General features: G+C 43.5%; 1 protein-coding gene across 2 annotated transcripts in view; it reads left to right on the plus strand.

Moving 5' to 3' along the window:
• Positions 1-27,823, plus strand: part of dok6 (docking protein 6) — a 141,103-nt gene that overhangs the window by 94,564 nt on the left and 18,716 nt on the right. For both annotated transcript variants that reach the window (XM_060899985.1, XM_060899984.1), the window contains exon 4: positions 23,867-23,986. In XM_060899985.1, the coding sequence (XP_060755968.1) occupies positions 23,867-23,986 (120 nt within the window). The remainder of the gene's footprint in view (positions 1-23,866; positions 23,987-27,823) is intronic.

Below are 27,823 nucleotides of genomic sequence, written 5' to 3' on the forward strand. Positions count from 1 at the left end.
GTATTTTTTGGTTTTGTCCCAGAATGTGCAGGAGATTTCAAATCAAAGCAAAATAATAGTCAATAACGTGCATTAATATGGAAAAAATTGGCATGGTCATATTTAGCATCATACACAGAGCCTGTACAGATTTGTGTGAGGTATTTGTGCAAAATTATACCAGATATTGTGCAACACTGGAATAAAATTACAGTATAACAAATATGAAATATATAAACTGTTTAAGACATTAACAGTAGTCTTGGTCATATTTGCATGAGGAGAAGTGTTGTCCTGTAAAGTGCGCACTGCAGCTTTTATAAACTGCATGTACGTGTTTGTAAGGGTAATACGGAGGTGGAAATTGTAGAGGGTGGCTGCTGTTTATGAATATGACAGCCTGGGGTATAAGCTGACACAGAATTTGGATGTTCTGGCTGTGATGTTCCAGTCCCATTTACCAGACTTCATGAATGTGAACAGTGAGTGGGCAGGATGGAAGGGATCCCTGATGACAGTACTAGCTCTTCTGCAGACTCTCCTGTGGTGGATACCCTGCAGGAAGGGGAAGATCTGTCCTTGTGAAATCTGTGAGGTTGTGTACACTTGGTCAAGTCAAAGTCCCTCTCACACCAGAATCTGGTCTCCCCAGGCAGTCTCCTGTCCCAGTACTAAGTAACTCTTATGGGTGCAGCGCCGATCTGTTTCTATAGCCCTTGGCCTCTCGCCTATACAACTAGGGTTACAGTGGGGGTAATAGGGTTACAGTCCTCTGGTAACCACAAGAGTTTGACTTCCCCACTCACAATTGTATTGCAGCATGCCTTGCCAGACAGTAGTACCTTTTTTTTTTTTTTTATGATGGTCTTTGGTATGACCTGACCATGAGTAGAACTCGCACTCTCCCAGTTGAGAGGTAGACACGCTAACCACTAGGCCAACTCACGGTCTGTGTACACTTAACTCTATTAAATATTAGTATAGCTTACAGAGTTTGTAAGAGTATGCTACTTCTGTTTGCCAGGTTGTTAAAGCTAGATGGCCTTTCGATTTCATAAAATCGGTGAAATTTAGTTCCCTCTGAAATTTGGTCATTGTGATATATGTTTATTTCTGCAGTATCTCAAAACAAAACGGGCCATTCTGTGGCTGGGAAGTTATTTAATTTGAGGAGATTCCCGAGTGAATAATGTGCATGAAATTGCTCGCTTCGCGCAGTCAAGCAGACAGAGGAAGTCTGGTGTGTGCATGTGCAGATTTACCCTCTTCTTTTCCTTCTTCTTTTGGGTTTTATGGCAGCTGGTATCCACAATGTTGCATTAGTGCCATCTACAGGTTATCTTGACCATACACTGACAGTTACATCATTCTGTCACTAAACGAACAGCTGATCACAACGAGGTGCTCGCTGACCGCCGATATTTATTAGTTTGGTCCTGCATTTCCTTTCCTTCATAACATAACTTTTTTTTTTCCGCGATGCGGTTTCCATCAAATCCTGCACTCTGATTGGCTGGTGAGCGGGTCCGTATCCTATGGTACGGACCCTGGTTACGGACCTCTGGCAACTCGCTCGTTCACAACAACAAACATAGTAGAATTTTTTTGTCAACATTTATCTTTTTTTTTTATAAGATTTATTTATACGATTATCAAAAATCTCATAAATTTTTGCCAGCATTTCTCAGGAGAATAGCATTAATTTTACATCATGGATAGCAATAATGACAGTCTTCACAGCAAAAGCGAGTTTTACTACCCTGAGGAAGAAGAAATAAAACATTTCAGGAGAAAGCTAAAAACCTCTAACTGTTGCTAACAACGAGCAAAAACATGGCTGAATCCTGTATGACTCCTATTTGTATAAATAGGGGACTACATAGGCGGCAAAATGTAGTTTTTTTCTTGCCATGGAAGTGCACTTGTATACCGAGGAGAAAGCAATTTGCATTACAGCCGTGAATGAGGATTCAAAATGGCGGCTCGCCTCAGTTTTCCCTTTCGGGCGCTCTTGTTTTCTGTTAGAATTTGTTAAAGAAAAAAATTAATATATTATTTACCAGCTTAAGGTTGGTCTGTATGGTGAAATACCGTGACCTCGGCCTTGAATACTGACCTCGGCCCAGAGGGCCTCGCTCAGTACTTTCAAGACCTCGGTCACGGTATTTCACGATACGAACCTCCCAGCTGGTAAATAACATATATTTCTTCTCGCTTTCCGTTACTGTAGTCGGTCTTTCACGTTTCATTCACATCCTCCATTTTTCTCTCCTGTTTCAAATTTGTATCCCACAATGCCTTACGCGAACGGGGAAAGCCCAACACGTAATGTATGACGTAGTATCCTGAATTGGGTCACCGTGAAGCAGGAAAAAATTGCGGTGAATTTAGGGCCATGTGGCCCTAAATTCATTAATTGTTCTATTTAAAAAAAGAAAAAAGGAAAAAAAAACTAATAAAATTGGAAGTCTGTGATTCGAATTCAGTAGCTTTTGGTCCACTAAACCAAAATAATTGGGTGTCAGGGAAAATTCTTTTTATGACCTAAACTTGAAAAATCTGAAAGGCAGTCTACATTTAAAAATCATGGCTGAGGTATGAGGTGCAGTCGTAACATCTGTTATAAGTATACTGCATCATACTTCATCACTGTCTCAGACTGTTCAGAGCAGCAGAAGTTGGTAGCACAGAGATAGAAAAGGATGCTCGAATATCCATGTATGAAAGAATGAACTACAATTGTTGCAAGGTTCATAAAGATGTTATCCTTTTTTTAAAAAAATCAAAGAATTATGTTTAAGCCATAATAACCATACATCATACCATAGTGATAATGGTTACAAAACATCTTGAGTTCTACATCAACAGGTAATTATAATAAATCTTTAAGTGGGTGATTTTGTTGTGTGTGTCAATATGGAAAGCTATAAAGAGAATGTGGAACTTTTAAAATAGGGCAGGGATAAAATAATTACATAGGATAAAATTGGTAAAATATATAGTCACCTGACAATTTAATATTAACACTTGCACATTCATGCAATTATCCAATCAGACGCCAGGAGCGCATTGCATAAAGTCATGCAGATACAGGTCAAGGGGTTCAGTTAATGTTCATATCAAACATCAGAATGGGGGAGGGGAATGTAATCTCAGTGACACAATGACCTGGCTGTTAGAGTATTTTCCTGGAATTTTTAGTCACAAAAGTCTCTAGAGTTTCCGCAACATGGTGCAAGAAACAAACTGCGTCCAGTGAACTGTAGTTTTGCAGGTGGAGACCGCTTGATCATGAGAGAGGTCAGAGAAGAATGGCCAGATTGGTTCGAGGAAGTGTCCAGTAACTCAATCACTCTTTACTACCGTGGTGAGCAGAAAAGCATCTCAGAACATATCAAGCCTTAAAGTGCATATCACGGGTAAATTCAGGAGCAAGATCAATGTAATTCTCCTATTTTATATTAAACTTTGGTCAAATATCTGTCACAATTTGCATTTTGTGCAATTTTTTTACCTTGTGCAATACCAGAAAAATTCAGTTGAAATCAAGCCATTTGAGGCGAATTGGTCCGCCTCTGAAAAAACTTGGCATTTGGATTTCCCGGCAAACAGTGATTTTCGTGATGTCACGTGCGGGACTCCTCCTTCTGAATCCCATGTCAGCGTTGGTTTGTTTATGAGAAAATGACCTGGTGGTTTTCTGCAAATTTCTTCAACGTTATCACGTACTTATTAAAATGGTTAACAGATGTATCGTAGGAGGGTGTAGCAACACCAATCTTGATGGGATTAGTACTCATCATTTTCCAAAAGACCGGACAATGAGAGAGAAATGGGAGCGCTTCATGTGAGGCACCCGGTAAAAGCCGAGGACCAAAGCAGAGCCGAGAAAAAGACCAAGAAAATCGGCAGTTCACAAGTTGACTGTTGCCAGGTAAGAAATAAGAGAGACTATACTCTAAATTAGGTGTTCCTGTGTTTGTGTGGTACACGGATGTGGCAGCAGGGGAGTGGTCGAGCATCTGTCTGTGAATGGAGGGTGGAGTCAGGGAAGGTAAGTGGCAGAATCACTGTACCTGACGGGAATTAACCTGTTTGTGTGTCTTCCCCAGTGACCGCGCCCTATAAGAGGAGAGGGAGAGCAGAGGAAGGGGGCTCTCTCCGAATGAGAACACTTGTGTGTGTATGTGGGAGAATAAGTAAAAGCTGAAAATCTGAAATAAAAAGGGTTTTTGCAAACTCAGTTCTGGCCTGCTGTGCTTCTGTGCTCCACCTACCTTAACTATTTCTACAGTGGTGCCGAAACCTGGGACGGAGTACAGAAAAGAACAGCCTCATGGAGTCCTCCCCCTTCAAGGACCTGGTCCATGTCTTCGCCTCGGCCCAACAGAGCCAGCACCAGGTGCTGGTCGCCCTCCGGAAGGAGCAGGAACAACGGTTCGAAGCCCTGATGCTGGTACAGCAGGAAGATCGCCAGGCGTTCCGGCACCTGCTCGCATTGGCGGGGCCCACCATCACCACTGCCACGGACCCTCCCCACCTCACCCTAACGAAGGTGGGTCCGCAGGACGACCCCGAAGCCTTCCTCGCTCTTTTTGAGCAGGCGGCAGAGGCATGGGGTTGGCCGGTGGAACAGCGCGCGGCGCGCCTCCTCCCCCCTGCTAACGGGCGAGGCGCAGCCGGCCACGCTACAGCTCCCCGCTGACAGCCGGCTGGTCTATGCGGACCTCCGCAGGGCTGTCCTCCAGTGTGTGGGTCGCACCCCGGAGCAGCAGCAGCAGCGCTTCCACGCACTGTGTCTGGAGGAGGTCGGCCGGCCGGTCGCGTTTGGTCAGCAACTCCGGGACACCTGCCGGCAGTGGCTGAGGGCCGACAACCACGAGGCCGAGGGAATCATCGACCTGGTGGCCCTGGAACAATTTGTCACCTGACTTCCGGAAGGAACCGCGGAGTGGGTCCAGTGCCATCGCCCGGCGTCGCTGGATCAGGCCATCAAGCTGGCAGAGGACCATATGGTGGCTGTTCCGATGGCAGGACAGCATGTCTCCTCTTCTCCCCTCTCTCTCCCTCTCTCTCTCCCCCCTTCTGTTTCTCGTCCTCACCCCATTCCCCCACCATGGCGATGGGGGCCGGCTCCACCCCAGCCGACCTGCTGCACCCACGATGCCCTACCGTTTCCTACTTCCGTGTCTGTGTCTCCCCCCCCCCCCCAGGTGAGTGAGCTCCGGAACACCGGTGCAGAGGGAAAGTCTGGGCCGGTATTCTGGTGCTGCGGGGAGCCGGGGCACCTCCAGCATCAGTGCTCGGCGATAGAGGTGGGCGCGGTGGTCCGAATCCCCAGCGCACCAGGAACTGCCCTCGATCGGGCCGGAGCATATCGCATACCGGTGAGTATCCAAGGGGATACGTATCAGGCTTTGGTGGACTCCGGCTGTAATCAGACCTCAAGCCACCAAAGCCTGGTGCAAGACGAGGCATTGGGGAGAGCACAATTGGTGAAGGTGTTGTGTGTGCACGGGGATGTTCACAACTACCCTTTAGTGTCGGTCCATATTCTATTTCGAGGAGAGAAATTTAGAGTACAGGCGGTGGTTAATCCTCGCCTTACCCACTCAATAATTTTGGGGACTGATTGGCCGGGATTTGGGGAATTAATGACACATTTAGCACAAGAGTGGGGCCTGCCATAGTTTAGTGGGGGGAGGTCCCGGTGAGGCTTTGGCGGGAGCAGCTGTCACAGAGCCGTCTACGTCATCACCGCGTCAGAGCGAGAAGCAGCAGGCTCCTCCTCCCTCTCTCGGGGAATGCCTCGCGGATTTCCCATTGAGCAGTCGCGAGACGAGACTCTGTGGCATGCGTTTGACCAAGTGAGAGTAATCGATGGTCAAATGCTCCAGGCAAACGTCACACCGTCCTTCCCCTATTTCTCCATTATTAAGGATAGATTATACCGAGTGACGCAGGACACGCAGACTAAAGAACCGATAACACAGCTTTTAATCCCAAAGAGCCGCTGGGAATTTATATTCCAGGTGGCTCACTTTAATCCCATGGCTGGACGCTTAGGGCAGGATAAGACACTAGCCCAAATAATGGCCCGGTTCTATTGGCCAGGGATTCGCGGCCATGTCCGTAGGTGGTGTACGGCGTGCCGCGAATGCCAGTTAGTAAATCCAGCAGCCATTCCAAAAGCGCCTTTGCGCCCTCTGCCATTAATCGAGACCCCGTTCGAAAGAATTGGGATGGATCTCATCGGGCCATTAGATCGGTCAACACGAGGATATCGCTTTATTTTAGTTCTGGTGGACTATGCAACACGATACCCGGAAGCAGTGCCTCTTCGCGATATCTCAGCACGCAGTATTGCGGACGCACTCTTCCGCATCATCTCCAGAGTCAGAATCCCCAAAGAGATTCTGACTGATCAAGGCACTACATTTATGTCACGCACACTGCGCAAACTGTATGGGTTACTGGGAATTAAGCCGATCTGCACCAGCGTTTATCACCCACAAACGGATGGCTTAGTCGAACGGTTCAACCGCACCCTCAAGAACATAATTCGAAAATTTGTAAGCAAGGACGCACGAAGCTTGGATAAATGGCTCGAGCCCCTGTTATTCGCAGTGCGAGAGGTCCCACAAGCCTCCACAGGGTTCTTCCCGTTCGAATTATTATACGGGCGTAAGCCACGTGCCATTTTAGATGTGCTGCGTGAAAATTGGGAGGAGGGAACTTCAACAAGCAAAAATGAAATTCAATACATTATCGACCTGCGCGCCAAACTCCACACTCTCAGGCACCTAACCCAGGAGAATTTGCGGCAGGCCCAAGAACGTCAAGTCCGTCTGTACGACAGGGGCACGCGCCTTAGGGAATTCACATCGGGAGATAAAGTACTCATGTTGTTGCCCACGTTGAGCTCCAAATTGATTGCCAGGTGGCAAGGACCCTTTGAGGTCACACGGCGAGTCGGGGACATCGACTATGAGGTGGGGCATTACAGATTTACCACCTCAATCTGTTAAAACTTTGGAACGAGGAGGTCCCCGAGGCATTGGTGTCGGTGGTTCCAGAGAAGGTGGAGCAGAGGTTCAAAAGGGAAAATTGACATTGCCCACCGCTCCGGTCCCCTGTGGAGACCACCTCTCCCCAACCCAGCTCACGGAGGTAGCCCAGTTGCAAACAGAATTTTCTGATGTGTTCTCACCCCTGCCCAGCCGCACCCACCTCATAGAACACCACATTGAGATGCCCCCGGGGGTAGTAGTGCGCAGCCGCCCTTACAGACTGCCCGAACACCAGAAAAAGGTGGTTCGGGAAGAACTCGAGGCCATGCTCGAAATGGGCATTGTCGAGGAGTCCCACAGTGGCTGGAGCAGCCCGGTGGTCTTGGTTCCCAAGGCCGACAGGTCGGTCCGGTTCTGTGTGGACTACAGAAAAGTCAACGCGGTGTCTAAATTTGATGCATACCCAATGCCTTGTATTGACGAGTTGCTCGATCGACTAGGCACGGCTCGTTTTTATTCGACACTGGATTTGACAAAGGGATATTGGCAGATCCCCTTGACTCTGCTTTCCCGAGAGAAAATGGCCTTTTCCACACCGTTTGGCTTGCACCAGTTCATCACACTTCCTTTTGGGCTGTTTGGGGTGCCCACTACATTCCAGCGGCTTATGGATAGGGTCCTCTGCCCCCACGCCATCTATGTGGCTGCATACCTGGACGACATTATTATTTATAGTAATGACTGGCCGCGGCAACCTAGAACACCTAAGGGCCGTCCTTAGGTCGCTGAGGCGAGCGGGTCTCACAGCCAACCTGAAGAAGTGTGCAGTTGGGCGGGTGGAAGTACGGTATCTGGGCTTCCACTTGGGCAATGGGCAGGTGCGTCCCCAAATCAATAAGACAGCAGCAATTGCGGCCTGCCCGAGGCCCAAGACCAAAAAGGGGGTGAGGCAGTTCCTGGGGCTGGCTGGCTACTATTGTAGGTTTATACCTAATTATTCGGACGTCACCAGCCCACTGACTGATCTCACTAAAAAGGGGGCACCAGATCCGGTCCAGTGGATGGAGCAATGCCAGCGGGCTTTCTCTAAGGTAAAGGCTGCACTGTGTGGGGGGCCACTGTTACACTCCCCTGACTTTTCTCTCCCCTTTGTTTTGCAGACGGACGCATCGGACAGAGGGCTGGGGGCTGTTCTGTCCCAGGAGGTGGAGGGGGAGGACCGTCCAGTGCTGTACATCAGCCGCAAACTGTCAGTGCGCAAGGGCAGGAACAACACCATAGAGAAGGAATGCCTTGCCATCAAGTGGGCGGTCCTCGCCCTCCACTACTACCTGCTGGGGTGCCCTTTCACCCTCTGGTCGGACCACGTGCCCCTGCAGTGGCTCCACTGCATGAAGGATGCCAACGCGTGGATCACCCGTTGGTATCTGGCATTCCAGCTGTTTAAGTTTGAAGTGGTCCACAGGCTGGGGGCGCAGATGGTCATGGCAGATTTCCTCTTCCGTCAAGAGGGGGGAGTCAGCTGCAGGCCGGACGGCTCCCCGGCCTGAGTCGGGCGGTGGGGGTATGTGGCAGCGGGGGCGTGGTCGAGCATCGGTCTGTGAATGGAGGGCGGAGTCAGGGAAGGTAAGTGGCAGAATCACTGCACCTGACGGGAATTAACCTGTTTGTGTGTCTTCCCCAGTGACCATGCCCTATAAGAGGAGCGGGAGAGCAGAGAAAGGGGGCTCTCTCTGAATGAGAACACTTGTGTGTGTGTGTGTGTGTGTGGGAGAATAAGTAAAAGCTGAAAAGCTAAAATAAAAAGGGGTTTTGCAAACTCGGTTCTGGCCTGCCGTGCTTCTGTGCTCCACCCACCTTGACTATTTCTACAACGGATAATGTTATTTATTGACACACACAAAAGTAAACAACACAAAACCACTGGGCGATAATCAGAGGTGGAAAGAGTACTAAAATATTATACTCAAGTACAAGTACTGTTACTCTGATGAAATTTTACTTAAGTACAAGTAAAGTTACCAGACAAAAAATCTACTCAAATAAAAGTAAAAAGTAGATCATTTAAAATGTACTTTGAGTAAAAGTAAAACGTTACTTTTAACAATGGGTGTTTTCTGCCTCCATTGTGTTGTGCAAAAATGAAAAAGAAGAGGAAACAAGGATATATGTACATCTCAACCCAGATGTTTTATTTAAAGGAAGTGTATCAAATTGAATGCTTAGGATAATGCTGCATTAAAACTGAGACAAACAAAAAAGGTCAGTACACACAGTCATGTCGTTTACATCGCCCTGACCACACACAAAGCATTGTACACGAAATATGAAAGTGAAATGTTGCACCGAAATCTCGTAGCTTGCCTGTGTGCACTATGTGTTATTGAACAATTCAATTCAAACATTATTTGTTTTGCTTAGTATTCCTTTCTGGCCTGTTGAATGTAGAATGGTAGGAGGACTGATCACGTCAGGTTGGCGAGCTAACTTGCTTGCATGATTAGCCAACCGAATAACAGACTAGTTACCGTTATGTTACAGTACCAACAGGTTGCTACTTCAACATTAGCAATGCCATCCACTATTTTTGGAATATAACCAGCCTATTGTCGGTTTTACTATGGAAAGGAAACATTATGATCAGGGGCGCAGATACGTTTTTTGAACTGGGGGGGACAAAAAACTGGGGGGGACAAAAAACTGGGGGGGACAAAGCTGCCAGCAAACCAACCCCAACCCCGATATGCCTGTCAAACTTGTTGTGGGTAACCATAGCAACCAAGCTCGAGCTCGCAACCTGTGCAGTCTGCGCAGCTCAACCAACCGAATATCAGTCTTTGTTTTGTTTTATGTGAGTTGTTGCAACTATGTATACACTGCTGTGCACCTCAATAAACCGAATGGTAATTAGTCTTTTGATTTTTCCGTGAGGTTTGCCTTATGCAAAGAAAGACAGCATAGACGTTTTTTCCTCCCTATAAGTGGGGGGGACCGAACGAGGTGAATTTAAATCTGGGTGGGACGAATCCCACCCGTCCCACCCTCTATCTGCGCCCGTGAATATGATGCCAATGACAATACTTACCTCAACATGCTTGCGCAGATTAGACGTCGAATTTTTGTATGCTGCAATGGTTGTCTTCTTGGGCACACATAATCTGCATTGCATAATGAAACTGTCACCCCTTTTCTCTACGAAGCTGAAGTGATCACGTATGTAGGGCCAGGGGTGCACTTCATTACTGGAAGAAATTGCGTTTTCTGCAGGGTCGTCCACCACAGGTTCCTCGGTCTCCTCCATGTCCGCAGGGGCGCTTTATCAACACCCGTGGCCCAGGGGCTAGGCCCCTCATAGGCTACCTGTCAACCCTACCCTTACCGTTGGCCAGGAAAACACTCTTATTTTATTTGCAATACGTGTCAAGCATTTACAGTGTAAGCGCGTAATTAGCCTAGAAGCCTACAATAGGTTACGTTTGGCTCAGCGTAGCTGCGCAAGGCCCACGCTCACATTGCTCAACACATCCGACCACAGAGGGAGAGAAGAACGCGTGCATTATCATTACAGAGCCGGTTCTGATTATTACCACGGACAGGACAGTGATACTGCGTAACTTTCATGCAGGGGCATGGCCAGAGATAACCACACAAGCGCGCGTGCGCTATAATGTAGACCTATGTGTTGTAAACATAAAACACACACACCTACAGACAAGTCCTTTTAAAAAATAAAATACATAAAAATAGCTCTGCGGCATGAAAACAAACATTCACTGCAAGTCAAGGTACTTGGCTCGGTGGCCACATGAAACGTAAACACCATGGACAGCGGCCAAACTCATAACTCTACAGACCGAAATATACGAAACCAAGTCCTACTAGGGTCTATTTTACCGATCTATGTTCAAGCATCATGCAAGTCTTCCTTCTCCTTGAATAAGACCGTGCATTCAACTGCCTTTTTGACATGACTGCATAGAAATACCACTTGCAACAATATTTCACGCACTCCATCAAGAAAAAAGTTAAACATGATGAACACGGGCATACTGTTTTGAGCATATGATTTTTTAAAAAGAAACTAGCTACATCAAAGTCCTTCAATAAACCCATCCTTTAGCGCAAATGAGCTTAACCTAGTTCAAAGCATGACGCTAGCAGTAGCTGCATAAGGCAAAATCATGTGGGCCTTTCATCAACAACAAGCCACGGCGGGCAAACATTAATAATCAAGCGTCCTTACCTTAAAACGTTGTCTTGACCACAGAACTTCTCAAGTATTTAACCACACGGGTTAACAACACACCCAACACAGCTAGCGAGAAATGTGGATATGCGCTAGCTTTGTATTGCTATTCCCCTCAGTATGCTTACTCTGTCTGCTGCCCGAACTGTGAAAATTATAGGCTACAATCTTTTCATCAATTTCTTCAGTAGATACCGTTTTAGACATTTTATTATCCCCATTGAAATATGCTATTATACTAACAGGATTATAACTCAAATCACACGACACGTATTCAAATCACAACTGATTTATTTTACTGTTGGACAGATCATAGCATATCTAGCCTAGCTGCACATAGCTTAGCTGCTGGTAGGCTGATAACTGATAAGTAGCTGATATTCTGAACAGATTGGTGATCCTTACCTTAAAAAAGTCTGTGACTTTAGGCAACAATTCTATCATTACCTGCATCTCTCTTTTTTTCCTTTTATGCGCCCCGCTAACATGTGAACGCTTCATCTTTCAAAGCCTCTAAATTTGTGTCTCAGTAGTCTGCAGTCTTTGGCGCGCTTTCGTGTGTGACGTTACATTTTATTCTGGTACAGTTGTGGGTGTTCGTTTCACGAACCACATCCACCATGTCTCTTACAGCAGGCTACTGTGCGCTCATTTATTTCTAACCTTATTTCTATCCATACATTAATGTAGGCCCACGATTCCGACAGTTTATTATTTTATTAATATTACAAGGTCCCTGATTGGCTGTGGCCCAGGGGCTTGAGCCCCCCGAAGCCCCCCCCTTAAAGCACCGGTGCATGTCCGCCATCGTCTGTGTGAGACTCGCGCGCGCAACAACTGTCCTTCCCATGATTCATTTCCAGAACGCATTTCCCCTTCTCCGTTTTAGCCTTTTTTTATTTTTTATTTATTTATTTTTTACTCAGTAACGGTTGTGATGTAAAATGTACCGAAGTACACTACTTAAAAGAAAACATACTTAAGTAAAAGTAAAAGTACACTCTTTAAAAATTACTTGAAAAAGTATAAGTACACAAAAAAGCTACTCAAGTACAGTAACGTGAGTAATGTAATTCGTTACTTTCCACCTCTGGCGATAATACACTTACTTCACATGTATCAAGGGATATGCGTGTCAGAGCTTGAGATCTTGGGACCTGTCAAACACATTAAATATATATATACAACCCTGCTTAGCTGATTCCATGTGTGTAGCTTATGAAATCTTTCTCCTACAGTAGCTAGTACTCTTCTAAATGAAGAAATATATAAATACATAATAGTAATTAGAAAAAATGTGATTTATGTAACAATAGATAGATGAGCATTGATGCATCAATCCATGGGTTTAGAATCTCAGGCGACAATTTCATATTTCAGTGCAAAATCTCTAGCTGCTAAACTTGGTCTACACAGACTGTGCACTGAATCCATACAAGCTCGTGCAGCCTGCTGGCGGATCCACACGTGACGTCACGAATCTGGCTCCAGACTCCCTTGGGATTTTTCCAGACGCGTTTTATTTTTTTTTTTTTGCTGTAGACAGATGGCCTTGTGCAAAATAACCCTTCTGGATGAGTGTGTAAAGGGACATACTTTCATATAAAAAAAAACAAAACACGAAATTGGTCCAGGATGTGCCCTTTAAGGCGGGTGAACTCTAACAGCAGGTCATATGAGGTTCCAGTGCTGTTCGCCAATAACTTTAATCTGAGGTTACTGGTGGTGCAGGCTCACAGAAACTGGTCTGTTGATGACTGTACCAGGCAGACTGCCCAGTTGTCCATAGGATACAATTGGTTACGCTAGTTATGTTAGCTGAAGTATGAGCGGACTCCAGAATTGTTCAGTGGTTTAATTTAGCAAGATAATTATTCATGTTAGTAAAGGGAATTGACCAGAACTCGAACAATAAACACTTACTCTAAAGAGTACCTTGAGGAAAAGTAGTATTAACTAAGACATGGGACATTTAAAGGTGCTGAATGCAAAGTCATCTGAAATTCAGTTTTTTTTATTGTGCATGGTGTTTTCCTATTCCTGCAAGAACAATATCATGCAGACGAGATGTGATCATTTCGATGTGCTGAGGGTCAATTTTGTCCATTTTGGGACCGTTTTCTTACCTCTTGAGGTAAACAGTATGACCCTACGGAAACAGCCGAATGCGAGGAGCGTTAACTAATTAGCATAACTATGGAACTGCGTGGTGGCACGGTGGTGTAGTGGTTAGCGCTGTCGCCTCACAGCAAGAAGGTCCTGGGTTCGAGCCCCGGGGCCGGCGAGGGCCTTTCTGTGTGGAGTTTGCATGTTCTCCCCGTGTCCGCGTGGGTTTCCTCCGGGTGCTCCGGTTTCTCCCACAGTCCAAAGACATGCAGGTTAGGTTAACTGGTGACTCTAAATTGACCGTAGGTGTGAGTGTGAATGGTTGTCTGTGTCTATGTGTCAGCCCTGTGATGACCTGGCGACTTGTCCAGGGTGTACCCCGCCTTTCGCCCGTAGTCAGCTGGGATAGGCTCCAGCTTACCTGCAACCCTGTAGAAGGATAAAGTGGCTAGAGATGATGAGATGAGATGAGATGGAACTGCGTCACACCAAGATGGTGACATGTGGAAAACATAGTTTTGAGTCGCAGGTATGTAATTTGTGGTTGACATTCGCGGATACATACGTAAAACAAAAGAATATAACTTTTCTCTGTTACTGCTTTTGTGTGATTGTTTATTTCTCTGTAAGATCAAAACATTGGGTCTATAACTCCATACTCGCTACCATGGAGTCGAGCCCATGCATTCTAAGTCTAAGACAGGTAAGCGCTAGCTAGAATGATTTAGTTATCTGTCCAAAAAAATGAAACATCATCTAACCTTGCTCTAACTTGCAGTTGCACTCACTAGGCAGACTTTCCTTTTTTTCTGCTGGCTTTTAGCTGGTGGGAGAGCGGAGCCTGCCGTGTTTACCCATGCCAATTTGTTTGGTTAAAAGTAGGTCAAACACGCCCCATGGTGGTCACGTGATATTGTTGCTCACTCACTTCGGCAATCTCTGGAATCGTAAAATGCAGGATGCATTTTATCTCGGCAAAACATTTGCACATAGGATACACAGTGTGTGCAGCAGTGAAACATCTCAAAACTCCAACAGCAATAGATATAGAACATTTTGCCCAGAATTCAACTTTGTAGTCAGAACCTTTAACTAAACGTAGCGGCCAGTTTTTGAAATAATACAACCGCCAAGGTCATGTTGAGGAAGGCCTTCAACCCCCTCTGCTCCAGTGGTGCTGGATCATGACTGACGTTGCACTCTGATTTCTTAAGAAGCTGGGATGTGTGAAGAAAATAATTTCACTGTGCTGTAATGTATATGTGACAAATAAAGGCTTCTGAAAGGGGATAGAGTCAAGGCTAGCAATGAGACCCAGCAAAAACAACAGCAACACACTCATATCTCAATAAAATAGTATGGACTGTCATGCTGTGCTGAAATAAATACAGCAGCCAAAAAAACTGTGGTTTTAATTAATACGATTAATTGTGCACTGCTACCACATAGCAGAAGAAAAGCAACAAAGCTCCGTCATGCTGATGAAGTGTTTGTTTATCCAATCTTCCACTTGGTCAACCTTAAAAGTGTATGTGTGTGTGTTTAGACATGCTTAAAGGTCAGTCGTTTGAGAAGGAGACCTTCTAGCACAACGCAAAAACACTGTGATTTGTTTTGTTAGGCTTTTTTTTTTTTGAGTTTGACATAAGTGCATTGTTTTGCCATTTATCCATAAGTTTTACTGGTGGTCAATGAGTGTTTGTGGAGATGCGAAATGGAGCATGCGTGAATGAATTTGTGACTAAGTAACAGCACTTATGAGAGAATTCCACATGAACAGCTCAGTCTTGTGGTATCTATGATTAGAGTCAGTGTTGATGTTTGGTCATATGGCAGAAGCCACAGCAGTTTAAATAGTTTAGCTGAAATTCCAGTTTTATTTCAGTCATGCAGTTTTTACCTCTTCCAAATTTATTGGAGGAGGTTATGTTTTCATCTCCATTTGTTTGTTCCCAGTGTAACTCAAAGTAGTGAACAGATTTTGATAAAATTTGGAGGAAAGTTGGGCCATGGGCAGAAGAACAACTGGTTAGATTTTGATCCAAATCCAGATATGTATGTGGATCCAGGATTTTTTTGGCCTCTTTCCAACGTAACTCAAAAAGTAGTGAATGGATTTGAATTAAATTTGGCATACAACTTTAGTATTAATCGAGGTTCAAGTGATTTTTTATTTTGATGTTGATAATATCTGGCATGGTGGACGTATATAATCTACTGAATGCCCTTCTAGTTTTCTTTGTAATGTATTAATATGCAAAATAATAATAATAATCTCATCTCATTATCTCTAGCCGCTTTATCCTTCTACAGGGTCACAGGCAAGCTGGAGCCTATCCCAGCTGACTATGGGCGAAAGGCGGGGTACACCCTGGACAAGTCGCCAGGTCATCACAGGGCTGACACATAGACAGACAACCATTCACATTCACACCTACGGTCAATTTAGAGTCACCAGTTAACCTAACCTGCATGTCTTTGGACTGTGGGGGAAACCGGAGCACCCAGAGGAAACCCACACGGACACGGGGAGAACATGCAAACTCCGCACAGAAAGGCCCTCGGGGATCGAACCCAGGACCTTCTTGCTGTGAGGCAACAGCGCTAACCACTACACCACCGTGCCACCCAATAATAATAATAATAATAAATGTCTGTCTCATTTTCACTGCCAGTTTATATTTCTGTATAGTAGATATACTGGCTATGTGCCAGCAAGCTAAATCATTACTTAGCTATAGTTTGCAGTTGACCAGCAACAACACACGAATGACTTCAACTACTTAGTGTCTTGCAAAAGTATTTATCCCCCTTGGTGTTTGTCCTGTTTTGTTGCATTACAAGCTGGAATTAAAATGGATTTTTGGGGAGTTAGCACCATTTGATTTACACAACATGCCTAACACTTTAAAGGTGATTTTTTTTTTAATTGGGGCACAAACAATAATTAAGATTATGAAAAACTAGAAATCTGGAGTGTGTGCATAGGTATTCACCCCCTTTCGTATGAAACCCCTAAATAAGAGCTGCTCCAACCAATTCACTTCATAAGTCACATAATTAGTTGATCCACCTGTTTGCAATCCAAGTATCACATGATCTGTCACATGATGTCTGTATAAATCAACCTGTTCTGGAAGGACATTGACTCTGCAACACTACTAAAGCCTCGGTCACAACCGGCCGTACGTGCTCCTACGGCCGGTCTACGTGCAAGAAATGCACGGAGGGCACACGTGTGATGTGCTAATTTTCGAGCCGTAGACTGGCCGCAGATCGGCCGCAGAGGTTCTTTGTCATGTCAAACAAACTCTACGGGTGCTTACATTTTTTTTTCAGGTTGCAAGACAAACTTATGGTCAACGTGTGTCTTTCTCCACGAACAAAAAAAACGCAGCGATTTGGGAAACGCCAAAAATTGCACGGCCAAAAAATCGTACGTCCGGTTGTGACCTAGGCTTAAGCAAGCAACACGAGAACTAAGGAGCACTCCAAACAGGTCAGAGACAAAGTTGCGGAGAAGTATAGATCAGAGTTGGGTTATAAAAAAAAAATCCCAAACTTTGAATATCCAACAGAGCACCATCAAATCCATTATAGCAAAATGGAAAGAATATGGCACCACTACAAACCTGACAAGAGAAGGCCGCCCACCAAAACTCACAGACCAGGCAAGGAGGGCATTAATCAGAGATTCGCGCCGAATCTTTTTTCCCGCGAGTGCCGGCGTTAATTACTAATCCTTTTTTAACTTTTTTTCTATAAATAAATTTCCAGTATCGTCTTCATTTTTATTATACTGTCGCTTTCATTTTTGTACTTTTCACTTTCGCTTTCCTTTTTCCGGTTTTTTTTTCCGGTTTTTTCTCTTTCTTTTTTCGGAAGAACCCCGAGACCGGAAGCTTTCTTTTTTTCTCCTCCACAAGCGGAGGCCATCTGATCTGCTTTAATATCAACAGATCTTCATTTAAGGTACGTGAATCTTTTCATCATGGCACACCTTCAGCCTGTTCAGTGTGCTGAGTGCAGGATGTTTAGTCATTTTTCCTCCGTCACTAGCGATAGCTCTATTAGCTTTACTTGTGATAAGTGCAGATTAGTTAGCTCTCTGACGGAGAAGATTTCAGTGCTAGAAGCGCGTGTCCAGGCTTTAGAGCAGGTTAGTGAGCGTGAGAACAGTGTAGTTTCTGTTAGGGAAAGTCTGGATGCCCTAGGTGGAGTTAGCAATCCCCCAACTCCGGCATTAGAGCCCTTACAGCGGGGCGAATGGGTGACGGCTCGGCGGCATAAGCGTAGAGCCAAAGCTACCGCTGAGGCTCGCCCACGGGAGCACCACTCCTCTCCGCGTCACGTGCCGAACAGGTTTGCTCTCCTTAGTGATGCACCCACTGAGAAACCTGAAAGAGCTCTGGTTATAGGGGACTCTATCATACGGCACGTGAAATTAGCTCAGCCTTTAGGGGCACCAGCAGCTTTAGTCAGGTGTATACCGGGAGCCAGGGCGCCGGACATAGCAGGTAATCTTAGGGTCCTAGGCAAGCACAGGTTCTCAAAGATAGTTATCCATGCAGGAGCTAATGATATACGCCTTCGTCAGTCTGAGGTTACTAAGAGTAACTTTGTAGAGGTGTTTAAATTAGCGAAGGCGATGTCCGATGCTGTAGTATGCTCTGGCCCCATCCCAATGCGGCGTGGCGATGTAGCTTACAGCAGGTTATGGTCGCTGAACTGCTGGATGTCCAGGTGGTGCTCTGAAAACAGTGTGGGCTTTATAGATAATTGGGCTAATTTTGAGGGCACTGCTGGCCTGTTAGGGCGGGACGGTATCCATCCCACTCGGGAAGGTGCTGCTCTCATTTCCTGCAGCATAGGTCATAGTCTCAGAACAGGCCTAGTTAATTTCTGACAATCCAGAGCCAAGGCCAGGGAGCAGACGAACAGGCTAAACCGACTGTCTGCTAGCTGCACAGAGTCGTCACTCAGGGCCCACTACATCGAGACTGTGTCTGTTCCCCGAGCTCAACAAAAAGGTAGAAATTTTCAGAGAGTTTGTTCCAGTAACCTAATCAATATAAAATTAGATCAGACTGACTGTACAGCTGCTGCCAGCACCTTTGATCTAAAGGTGGGGCTATTAAATATTAGATCTCTTACATCTAAAGCGCTAATGGTTAATGAACTCATTACTGATCAGGAGTTTAATGTACTGTGTTTAACAGAAACATGGATTAAGCCAAATGAATATATAGCATTAAATGAAGCGAGTCCTCCTGGATACAGTTATATACACCAGCCTCGTCTAACTGGCAGAGGAGGAGGCGTCGCGGTTATTTATAACGATTATCTAGGTGTAACACACAAACCTGGTTATAAATTTAATACATTTGAAGTTCTTCATACTCATATAATGTATGTAGCCTCAAAAAATAAGTCTACCCAGTTAATTCCATTGCTTATTATTTACAGGCCCCCGGGGCCATATTCTGAGTTTCTTTCTGAATTTGCAGATTTTATCTCAGATTTGGTTATTTCCTTAGACAAAGCTTTAGTTGTCGGAGATTTTAATATTCACTTTGATAACCCAGAAGACCCTTTAAAAACAGCGTTTGTGTCCATCTTAGATTCAGTCGGGATTAAGCAGAATGTCATAGGACCGACCCATAATGGTGGTCACACCCTTGATCTAATACTAACATTCAGATTAAACGTAGACAATATAGTCATACTTCCACAGTCTGAAGTTATCTCAGATCATTATCTCATCTCATTCAAAATATGTCTGAGTAATAATATATGCACCTCACCACGCTACTGTATTAAACGTACTTTCACGTCAACTACTGCACAGAGCTTTATAAATGATCTCCCAGAGCTGTCAACTTTGATTGGGTCACTGTCAGCCCCTGCAGAACTCGATCAGGCAACTGAATGCTTAGAGTCAACATTCCGCCATACTTTAGATAATGTAGCTCCTCTAAAAAGGAAAATGGTCAGAGACAAAAAATTAGCACCCTGGTATAATGATGACACTCGCACATTAAAACAGACCACTCGAAAATTGGAACGTAAATGGCGTCAAACAAAATTGGTAGTGTTCAAATTGGCGTGGAAGGAGAGCTTCCTGAAGTATAAAAAAGCTCTTAGTGCTGCGAGATCAACATATCTCTCCTCCCTAATAGAAGATAACAAAAATAATCCTAGATTCCTATTTAATACTGTAGCAAAATTAACCAGGAATAAGTCCACTATCAACACATGCACACCTGCAGTATGTAGTAGCAACGACTTCATGAATTTTTTTAATGACAAAATTGAGACTATCCGACAAAAAATTCAAACTACTAATTTAAGGTTAGACAATGAAAGTGACCTTGTAGTTAACAATATAACTGTATCAGATCATCAGTTAGAATGTTTTACTCCCCTAAAAGAAACTGAATTACTCTCATTAATCTCTACATCAAAAGCCTCAACTTGCGTACTAGATCCCTTACCGACACATCTATTCAAACAGATAATGCCTGGAGTAATTGAACCGCTTCTAAAAATAATAAATTCTTCTCTTATGATTGGCTATGTACCCAAATCCTTTAAACTAGCAGTTATCAAACCCCTGATTAAAAAACCTGACCTTGATCCCTGTCAGCTGTCCAATTATCGGCCAATATCAAACCTCCCCTTTATCTCCAAGATCCTTGAAAAAGCTGTGGCACAGCAGTTATGCTCATATTTACATAGGAATAACATCCATGAAATGTATCAGTCAGGATTTAGACCTCATCATAGCACAGAGACAGTACTGGTTAAAGTAGTAAACGACCTACTGTTGGCGTCTGATCAGGGCTGTGTCTCGCTACTTGTGTTGCTTGACCTTAGTGCAGCATTTGTTACCATTGATCATTCCATTCTTCTGGATAGACTAGAAAATGTTGTGGGAGTTAAGGGAATGGCCCTCTCCTGGCTCAGGTCTTATCTAACTGATCGTTATCAGTATGTCGATATAAATGGTGATATTTCTAGACGTACCGAGGTAAAGTTTGGTGTTCCACAAGGTTCTGTCTTGGGTCCACTGCTTTTTTCTCTATATATGTTACCTTTGGGCGATATTATTCGTAAACATTGCATTAGTTTCCACTGTTGTATGTCTCTGCAAAACCTGATGAGAGACACCAGCTTAATAAAATTGAGGAATGTGTTAAGGACATTAGACACTGGATGCTTATAAATTTCCTTCTGCTTAACTCTGACAAGACTGAAGTACTTGTGCTAGGACCACATAAAGCTAGAAGTAAGTTTTCTGATTACACAGTAACTCTGGATGGCCTTTCTGTTTCTTCACGTGCAGCAGTAAAAGACCTCGGAGTGATTATTGACCCCAGTCTTTCATTCGAAACTCACATTGATAACATCACCCGGATAGCTTTCTTTCATCTCAGAAATATTGCAAAGATAAGAAATTTAATGTCATTGCATGATGCAGAAAAACTAGTCCATGCTTTCGTTACCTCCAGGTTGGATTATTGTAATGCCTTACTGTCTGGATGTTCCAATAAGTGCATAAACAAGCTCCAGTTAGTTCAAAATGCCGCAGCAAGAGTCCTTACTAGAACTAGAAAATATGACCACATCACGCCTGTCTTATCCACACTGCATTGGCTCCCAATTAAATTTCGTATTGATTATAAAATACTACTATTGACCTTTAAAGCACTAAATGGTCTCGCACCACAGTACCTGAGTGAACTTCTGCTCCTCTATGACCCGCCACGCCTACTTAGATCAAAAGGTGCAGGCTATCTGCTGGTACCTCGTATAGTGAAGGCTACATCAGGGGGCAGAGCCTTTTCTTACAAAGCCCCACTGTTATGGAACAGCCTTCCAAGTAATGTTCGGGAATCAGACACAGTCTCAGCATTTAAGTCTAGGCTGAAAACATATCTGTTTAGTCAAGCCTTTTGTTAATGGTGTTTATGAGGTAAAGGAGTAGATCTGGAGGGTCCTCAGACATAGAGTGTTTTGGTAAACTGGGATGTATGGATGCTGTCAGTCCCCACTCGCTTGCTCACTCGAGTTTGTTGACGGTGCAGTGGCTGGCTGCTTTATGTCCCGGGGCTCCCTCATGCCTGTGTTACCTTCTGGCTCTCTCCTTTTAGTTATGCTGTCATAGTTAGTTGCCGGAGTCCCTGCTTGTACTCGGTGCAATATGTATACTGTTCCTACTTATTCAGGTGACATTGGGCATACCTAACCACCTGTGTTTTCTTTCTCTTCCCCCCCCCCCCACCCCAAATCTGTCCCTCTGAGTTACATGGAGTCAACAGGAAATCTTTTGGTGGAGACGGTGGGGACCTCGACTGGCTATCGTAGCCTGCAGGGAATCGGCCGTCAGACGTTCTGTCGCATGTCCCAGACCCGGTGAAATGTAACTGAATTGTCTTGGCCAGGCCTAAGGGTCCCATCTGCATCTCATCATTGCTGAGGAGTGTGCTCCCATCACCCAATCAAGCATCCAGCCAGAGCAGGTCATGATATATTTTTTACCATATTAACATGCCATTGTGCGTCATGCCTGATGTAAAGACTCTCGTCTCTGCGAGCCTACCACACAGATTTAATACTTGTCATTTTTAGGGCATACCTAACAACGTGTTTTCTTTCTCTCCCCCCCCATCTGTCCCTCTGAGTTACATGTTGATCCTGGGATTGAGATGCTGGCCTCTTCTGCCCCTCGGACCTGCTTGATCCATCCTGGTGCCCTGTGTCTGGTCGGAGTTTTATCGCCCCACTCCTGTGAAGGACGGCCCCATGAGGACAGTTGAGGGTTATACCTGTTAAAACTGTTAATATTATAGTCAGGCTGTCTGTTGTTGCCCAAATGAGGATGGGTTCCCTTTTGAGTCTGGTTCCTCTCAAGGTTTCTTCCTCATGTCGTCTGAGGGAGTTTTTCCTTGCCACCGTCGCCACAGGCTTGCTCATTGGGGATAGATTAGGGATAAAATTAGCTCATGTTTTAAGTCGTTCAAATTCTGTAAAGCTGCTTTGCGACAATGTTTATTGTTAAAAGCGCTGTACAAATAAACTTGAAACTTGAGATGCAACAAAGACACCAAAGATAAGTAGAGATGGGAGTATCTGTTCATAGGACCACTTTAAGCCATAAGGGATAGATTAGGGATAAAATTAGCTTGTGTAAAGTCATTTAAATTCTATGAAGCTGCTTTGCGACAATGTCTATTGTTAAAAGCGCTATATATTTAAAAAAAAAAAAAAAACTTGACACTCCACAGAGTGGGGCTTTATGGAAGAGTGGCCAGAAAAAAGTCATTGCTTAAAGAAAAAATAAGAAAACACATGTGGAGTTTGCCCAACAGCAGGTGGCAGAGTCCCCAAACACATGGAAGAAGATTCTCTGGTCAAATGAGACTCAAATAAATTTTTTGGCTATCATGGGAAATGCCATGTGTGGTGCAAACCCAACACCCTGAGAACACCATTCCTACAGTGAAGCATGATGGTGGCAGCATCATGGTGTTGGGATGTTTTTCATCTGCAGAGACAGGAAAGCTGGTCAGGACTGAAGGAAAGATGGATGGCACTAAATACAGGGCAGTTCTGGAGGAAAACCGATTTGAGTCGGCCAGAAGTTTGAGACTGGGACAGAGGTTCACGTTCCAGCAGGACAATGACCCTAAACATACTGCTAAAGCTACCGTGGAGTGGTTTAAAGGGAAACATTTACCTGTCTTGGAATGGCCTAATCAAAGCCCAGACCTCAATCCAATTGAGAATTTGTGGCATAACTTGAAGATTGCTGTACACCAACGCAACCCATCTAACTTGAAGGAGCAGTTTTGCCTTGAGGAATGGGCAAAAATCCCAGTGGCTAGATCTGCTAAGCTAATAGAGACAAACCCCAAGAGACTTGAAGCTGTAATTGTAGCAAAAGGTGGCTCTATAAAGTACTGACTTTTGGGGGGTGAATACCAGTGCACACTCCAGATTTCTGTTTTTTCTTCTTAATTATTTTTTGTATCACAATTTAAGAAATTGCGCCTTTAAAGTAGTAGGCATGTTGTGTAAATCAAATGGTGCTAACCCACCCTAAATCCATTTTAATTCCAGTTTGTAATGCGACAAAACAGGGCAAACACAAATGGGGACAAATAGTTTTGCAAGACACTGTAAATAGCCAGCATAGATTCGAAAGTTCCATCTGTATGCACCGATACCCCAACAACAATAATGATAACGACGATGATGATGATGCATTTGTAATCACTTTGTTTACTTTTTTAATTAGAAATGTATTTGTTCCACAGTTTTTTAAAACAAAATTTCAAAATTGCTTAAAAGTGAGCCAGAACACAGTCTCGGCATAGAACTGTAGTTAAGTTTCTCACAACTTTATGATCACTAGAACAGAAATTTTACGAATGTCATAAATTATTTTCTGTATGTTCTCACTATCTGTGTGTGTTTTGTTCCTGATCATCTAGATATGTGTGTATGTATGTGTTATCCACAGAGCTGGAAGCAGAGGAGTGGTGTAAGTTGCTTTGTTTGGAGTGTTTGGGCAGTCGGATCAATGACATCAGCCTCGGTGAGCCGGATTTATTAGCAGCAGGAGTGCAGAGGGAACAGAACGGTGCGTGTTTTAATTAAGCACTTGCTAATTAATTCTTTGGTCATCAACAAACGTGTGGACACCAACCTTTATGAATTACTTAGGTTAAAACGACCCAATTAAAACTGTTAGTCAAACACAAGCTATTTCAAATTTGTCCATGCTTGACTTAATTTTGAAATTGAAATGTACAGTATTTTGGGTGTTTAAATGACAGAACATGAGAAGGAGTGTGTGATTGGGAACAAATGACGGATATGACTGGGTTATAACAACTGTTATGGGGTGTTCTACAACAGTGCCTACAATAGTTTTGCGAAGTAAAAAAAAAAAAGAAAAGAATAAAGCACAGAAAACGGTGGAACATCGTGTTTAAATATTTAGGTTTCATACTCACAAGAGACCAAAACGTAAGTCAGTCAGTAAATAAATAAATAAATAAATAAAATGACCATCATAGCTTCATAATCTGAGCCAACTTCAGGTCAAATGGAGTCTTAGCGATTTCATGCGTTTGTGTGTTGTTTATACAGTATGTTGAAATTTTTTCTATATTTCTCTGTTTGTCGGTTTAGGAAATATAAAATAAAAATGACTTCTGACAGGAGGAGTGAGTAGAAATCTTTTCAGCCAGATCATACTGTATTCAGAGCTCTTGAATACAGTAATTCAGGATACAACTGAGGCTGAAAGTTAGATATGAAGCTTGCAGGACAAATGAGAGACAGTTAACTTTCCAGTAATATTGTGCAACTCCATTAATAGTCTCGAACTAAAATAGACACCAGTCAGGTACCAGGGGACTGCAAATTAAGCCTGTTTTACACCAAAATGAGATTTTAACGAAGTTTTGAATTGTAACTGATGTCAGAACGTGTGCTGTTATACCAGGGCTACAGGCTGAAAGATTGAACTGATATTTGGAAGACCTTTGATGCGAGTTTAATTTTTTTGTTTATTATTCCTCTGTATCACATATGTCAAACACAAACATGTCACCGTCACCAACAGGAGGAAATTTTAATTGCGCCAGAAAAACAATCCCTGATGACGCTAAATTAAAGATGCTTTTCCCTTCCATAACTCTTACAGATGCTTGAGTGTTAAAATTAGACAGAAGATGCATTTCTACACCAGCCATGTCTTGGCTGATTGACTAATTTGAGGACACTGTGTACATTTCATTTTTATTCAAACTATTCCTCGAACCCCAGTGAGAATACTGAGGGTGACAGTGGGAGGTGAAACGGAGCTAAGGATGAAGAAACCTAAAGAGGAAGAAACATCTTGCTAACACTGTGAATCATGAGTTATTTTTATATCTGGCAGGCTGGGAATTTAGATTTATATGGAATATAAATTTTTGCTTATAAGCTGATAAGGATATTGCGAGTTAGGGGCCAAGCACGAAAGGATGTGGGACTCTATTTTTTTCTGAGTTCTTCTTCTTCCATAAAACATCTTGCAGACCACACCATATGTCAAAGGTGTGAAACATGGTGAATAGATGGTAAATTAGATGGTAAATTATCCCATTATCCCTCCCATTTTTCAGGGAAGCAAGATGATCCCAATTGACCTAGTGGTTGCATTTTAGTGCAGTGTTCAATGTTTTGTTTCAGGAAATCAGGAACCAGATGCTCTATGACAATTTTTTTTTTCTCCTAAACAAAAAAGTCTCAAGAGCTAATTAGATTTTATAATTACAGGAGATTTGGAGCGAATTTGCATGATATGAAAAACCTACTTATTTGCAAACTATACCAAAACAAGATAAAATTTGTGTCAAAATATTCAACAGAGTGTAACCTTCACAATAGTTATTATTAAAAATATGAAAGGTTTTCCAAAGCCATTACATTTATAAACAATATGTCACATGCCAATCACTTCTAGGCAGAACCAAATTTAATTTATGATTGGTTGCATGTTGCATTGGTTGTACTGTCCAGGAACTGGACAGTACCAGTGAAAAGTTTGTACATCCCTACTCATTCATAGGTGTTTCTGTATTTGGACTATTTTCTACATTGTAGAACAACACTGAAGACATCACAAGTATTAAATAACATCTGGAACATGTGGAATAATGTGGTAAAGAAAAAAGTGTTAAAAAACCCCCCAAAATATTTCATGTTTTAGATTATTTAAAGTAGCCAGCATTTACCTTGATGACGCTTTGTACAGGTACACTATTGGTATTATCTTAACCAGCTTCATGAGGTAGTCACCTGGAATGCTAATTGAAAAGCATTCCAGGTGACTACCTCATGAAGCTGGTTAAGATAATACCAATAGTGTACAAAGCATCATCAAGGTAAATGCTGGCTTCAATGCCCTTGGACGAGTCACGTACGTCATGTAATCTTTTACGGCTGTGCCTTATGATGTATGCTACCTTTTATGTACCTTACATGGCACATTACTTTCACGTCACAGTGATACATTACCACAAGTTGGCCTAGTGGTTAGTGTGTCTGCCTCTCGATTGGGAGTTCTATTCAGGGTTGGGTCATACCAAAGACCATCATAAAAATGGTACCCAGTTACTTGGAATACATGGACCCGTGGTGTACATTGTGTTTTCAAGTACTAGTAATTCATGTTTATGGACAGGTTCTCATTGACAAGACCCCTTGTTTTGTTTTTTTTGGATGTTTTTGAAGTTGTTTTTGATTACTAAAGTTATTTTTACTCTACAACAGTGTTTTTTGTGATTTTTCTATACAAATATTGAAAATATAAAGTTCTGAACAAGTTAGAGAAAGATTATCAAAATATCCCAATTTTGACCTATTTTTGTCCTATAGACCCTTTTCAGTCACGTGACCTTCGTAAACGCGACCACCATTTTGGACATGTAGCGGACTTCGGCTCGAATTGGTTTGAATGCGAGGAAGGCGACAAACGGAGAACATACAAGAAAAAAGAGCAAGATGCAGAAAACACCTTCGCTATCCAGCGACGTAGGGCATTTACAGGGCGAGCAGAGGGAGAAATAACAACAGTAACAACACATTAGCAACGCCGTACAGAAATAACGGTTTATGGCACAGACCCTTTCGGTTCTCGCTCATCTAGCTGCTACAATGACTGCTTAGACTGCAACAGTAATACCTAACACACATTTAAGTGTCCGTCGTAAAGACGTGAAACTCGTCGAGTGACGAGTGTGTTCATTGATAAGCTAACACAATCTAAAAGTAGACATACCATCACACTGCCCTGACGCTGTGTACAGTTTACCTTCTATGGTTTGTGCACTCACTATTTGCCATTACTTTCTCCAACCGTTGTTACAGATTACAGGGAACGGCCTGGATTTAAGAAACAAATACATGTTCCTCTTGTTTTGAACACTTATTTGTAGGCAGTGCTTAATTTGTAAAGTGGGAGGTCCCGGAGCACAGAGGATGAGCGGCTCCGGTGCGGAAAAAAGGGGGGGGGGCGCGGCGCTGCGCTTCTGGGCATGTTTTGTAATAACACTGCAAATTAAGTTCATCTGCAGATATTTTGTGGATGTCGTTTCATGAGAGAAATCACCAACAAGACAGATATCAAAATCAGACATTAACACTAAATAAACTTGCATTTTTTTATTTAATTATTATTATTATTATTATTATTATTTTTTTTTTTTTGTTACATAGTCAGAAGAGGTGTCGGATCACCAGATCCAGTGTAAATAGCTGCCGGAGCCAACGCCCGAGGTTCCGGAGCGTGCTCCGGCTTGCTCCCCCTCAAATTAAGCACTGTTTGTAGGACACTGCCTCTGATCTGTCCTACAGTCTACCAACAGCAAAGGAACACAACGCTAGCTAATGTCGTTAGCTAATAGCTACTACAGAAGAACAAAAA

This window comes from Neoarius graeffei, chromosome 19 (assembly GCF_027579695.1).
Source record: "Neoarius graeffei isolate fNeoGra1 chromosome 19, fNeoGra1.pri, whole genome shotgun sequence".
In the NCBI taxonomy this organism is placed as follows: domain Eukaryota; kingdom Metazoa; phylum Chordata; class Actinopteri; order Siluriformes; family Ariidae; genus Neoarius; species Neoarius graeffei.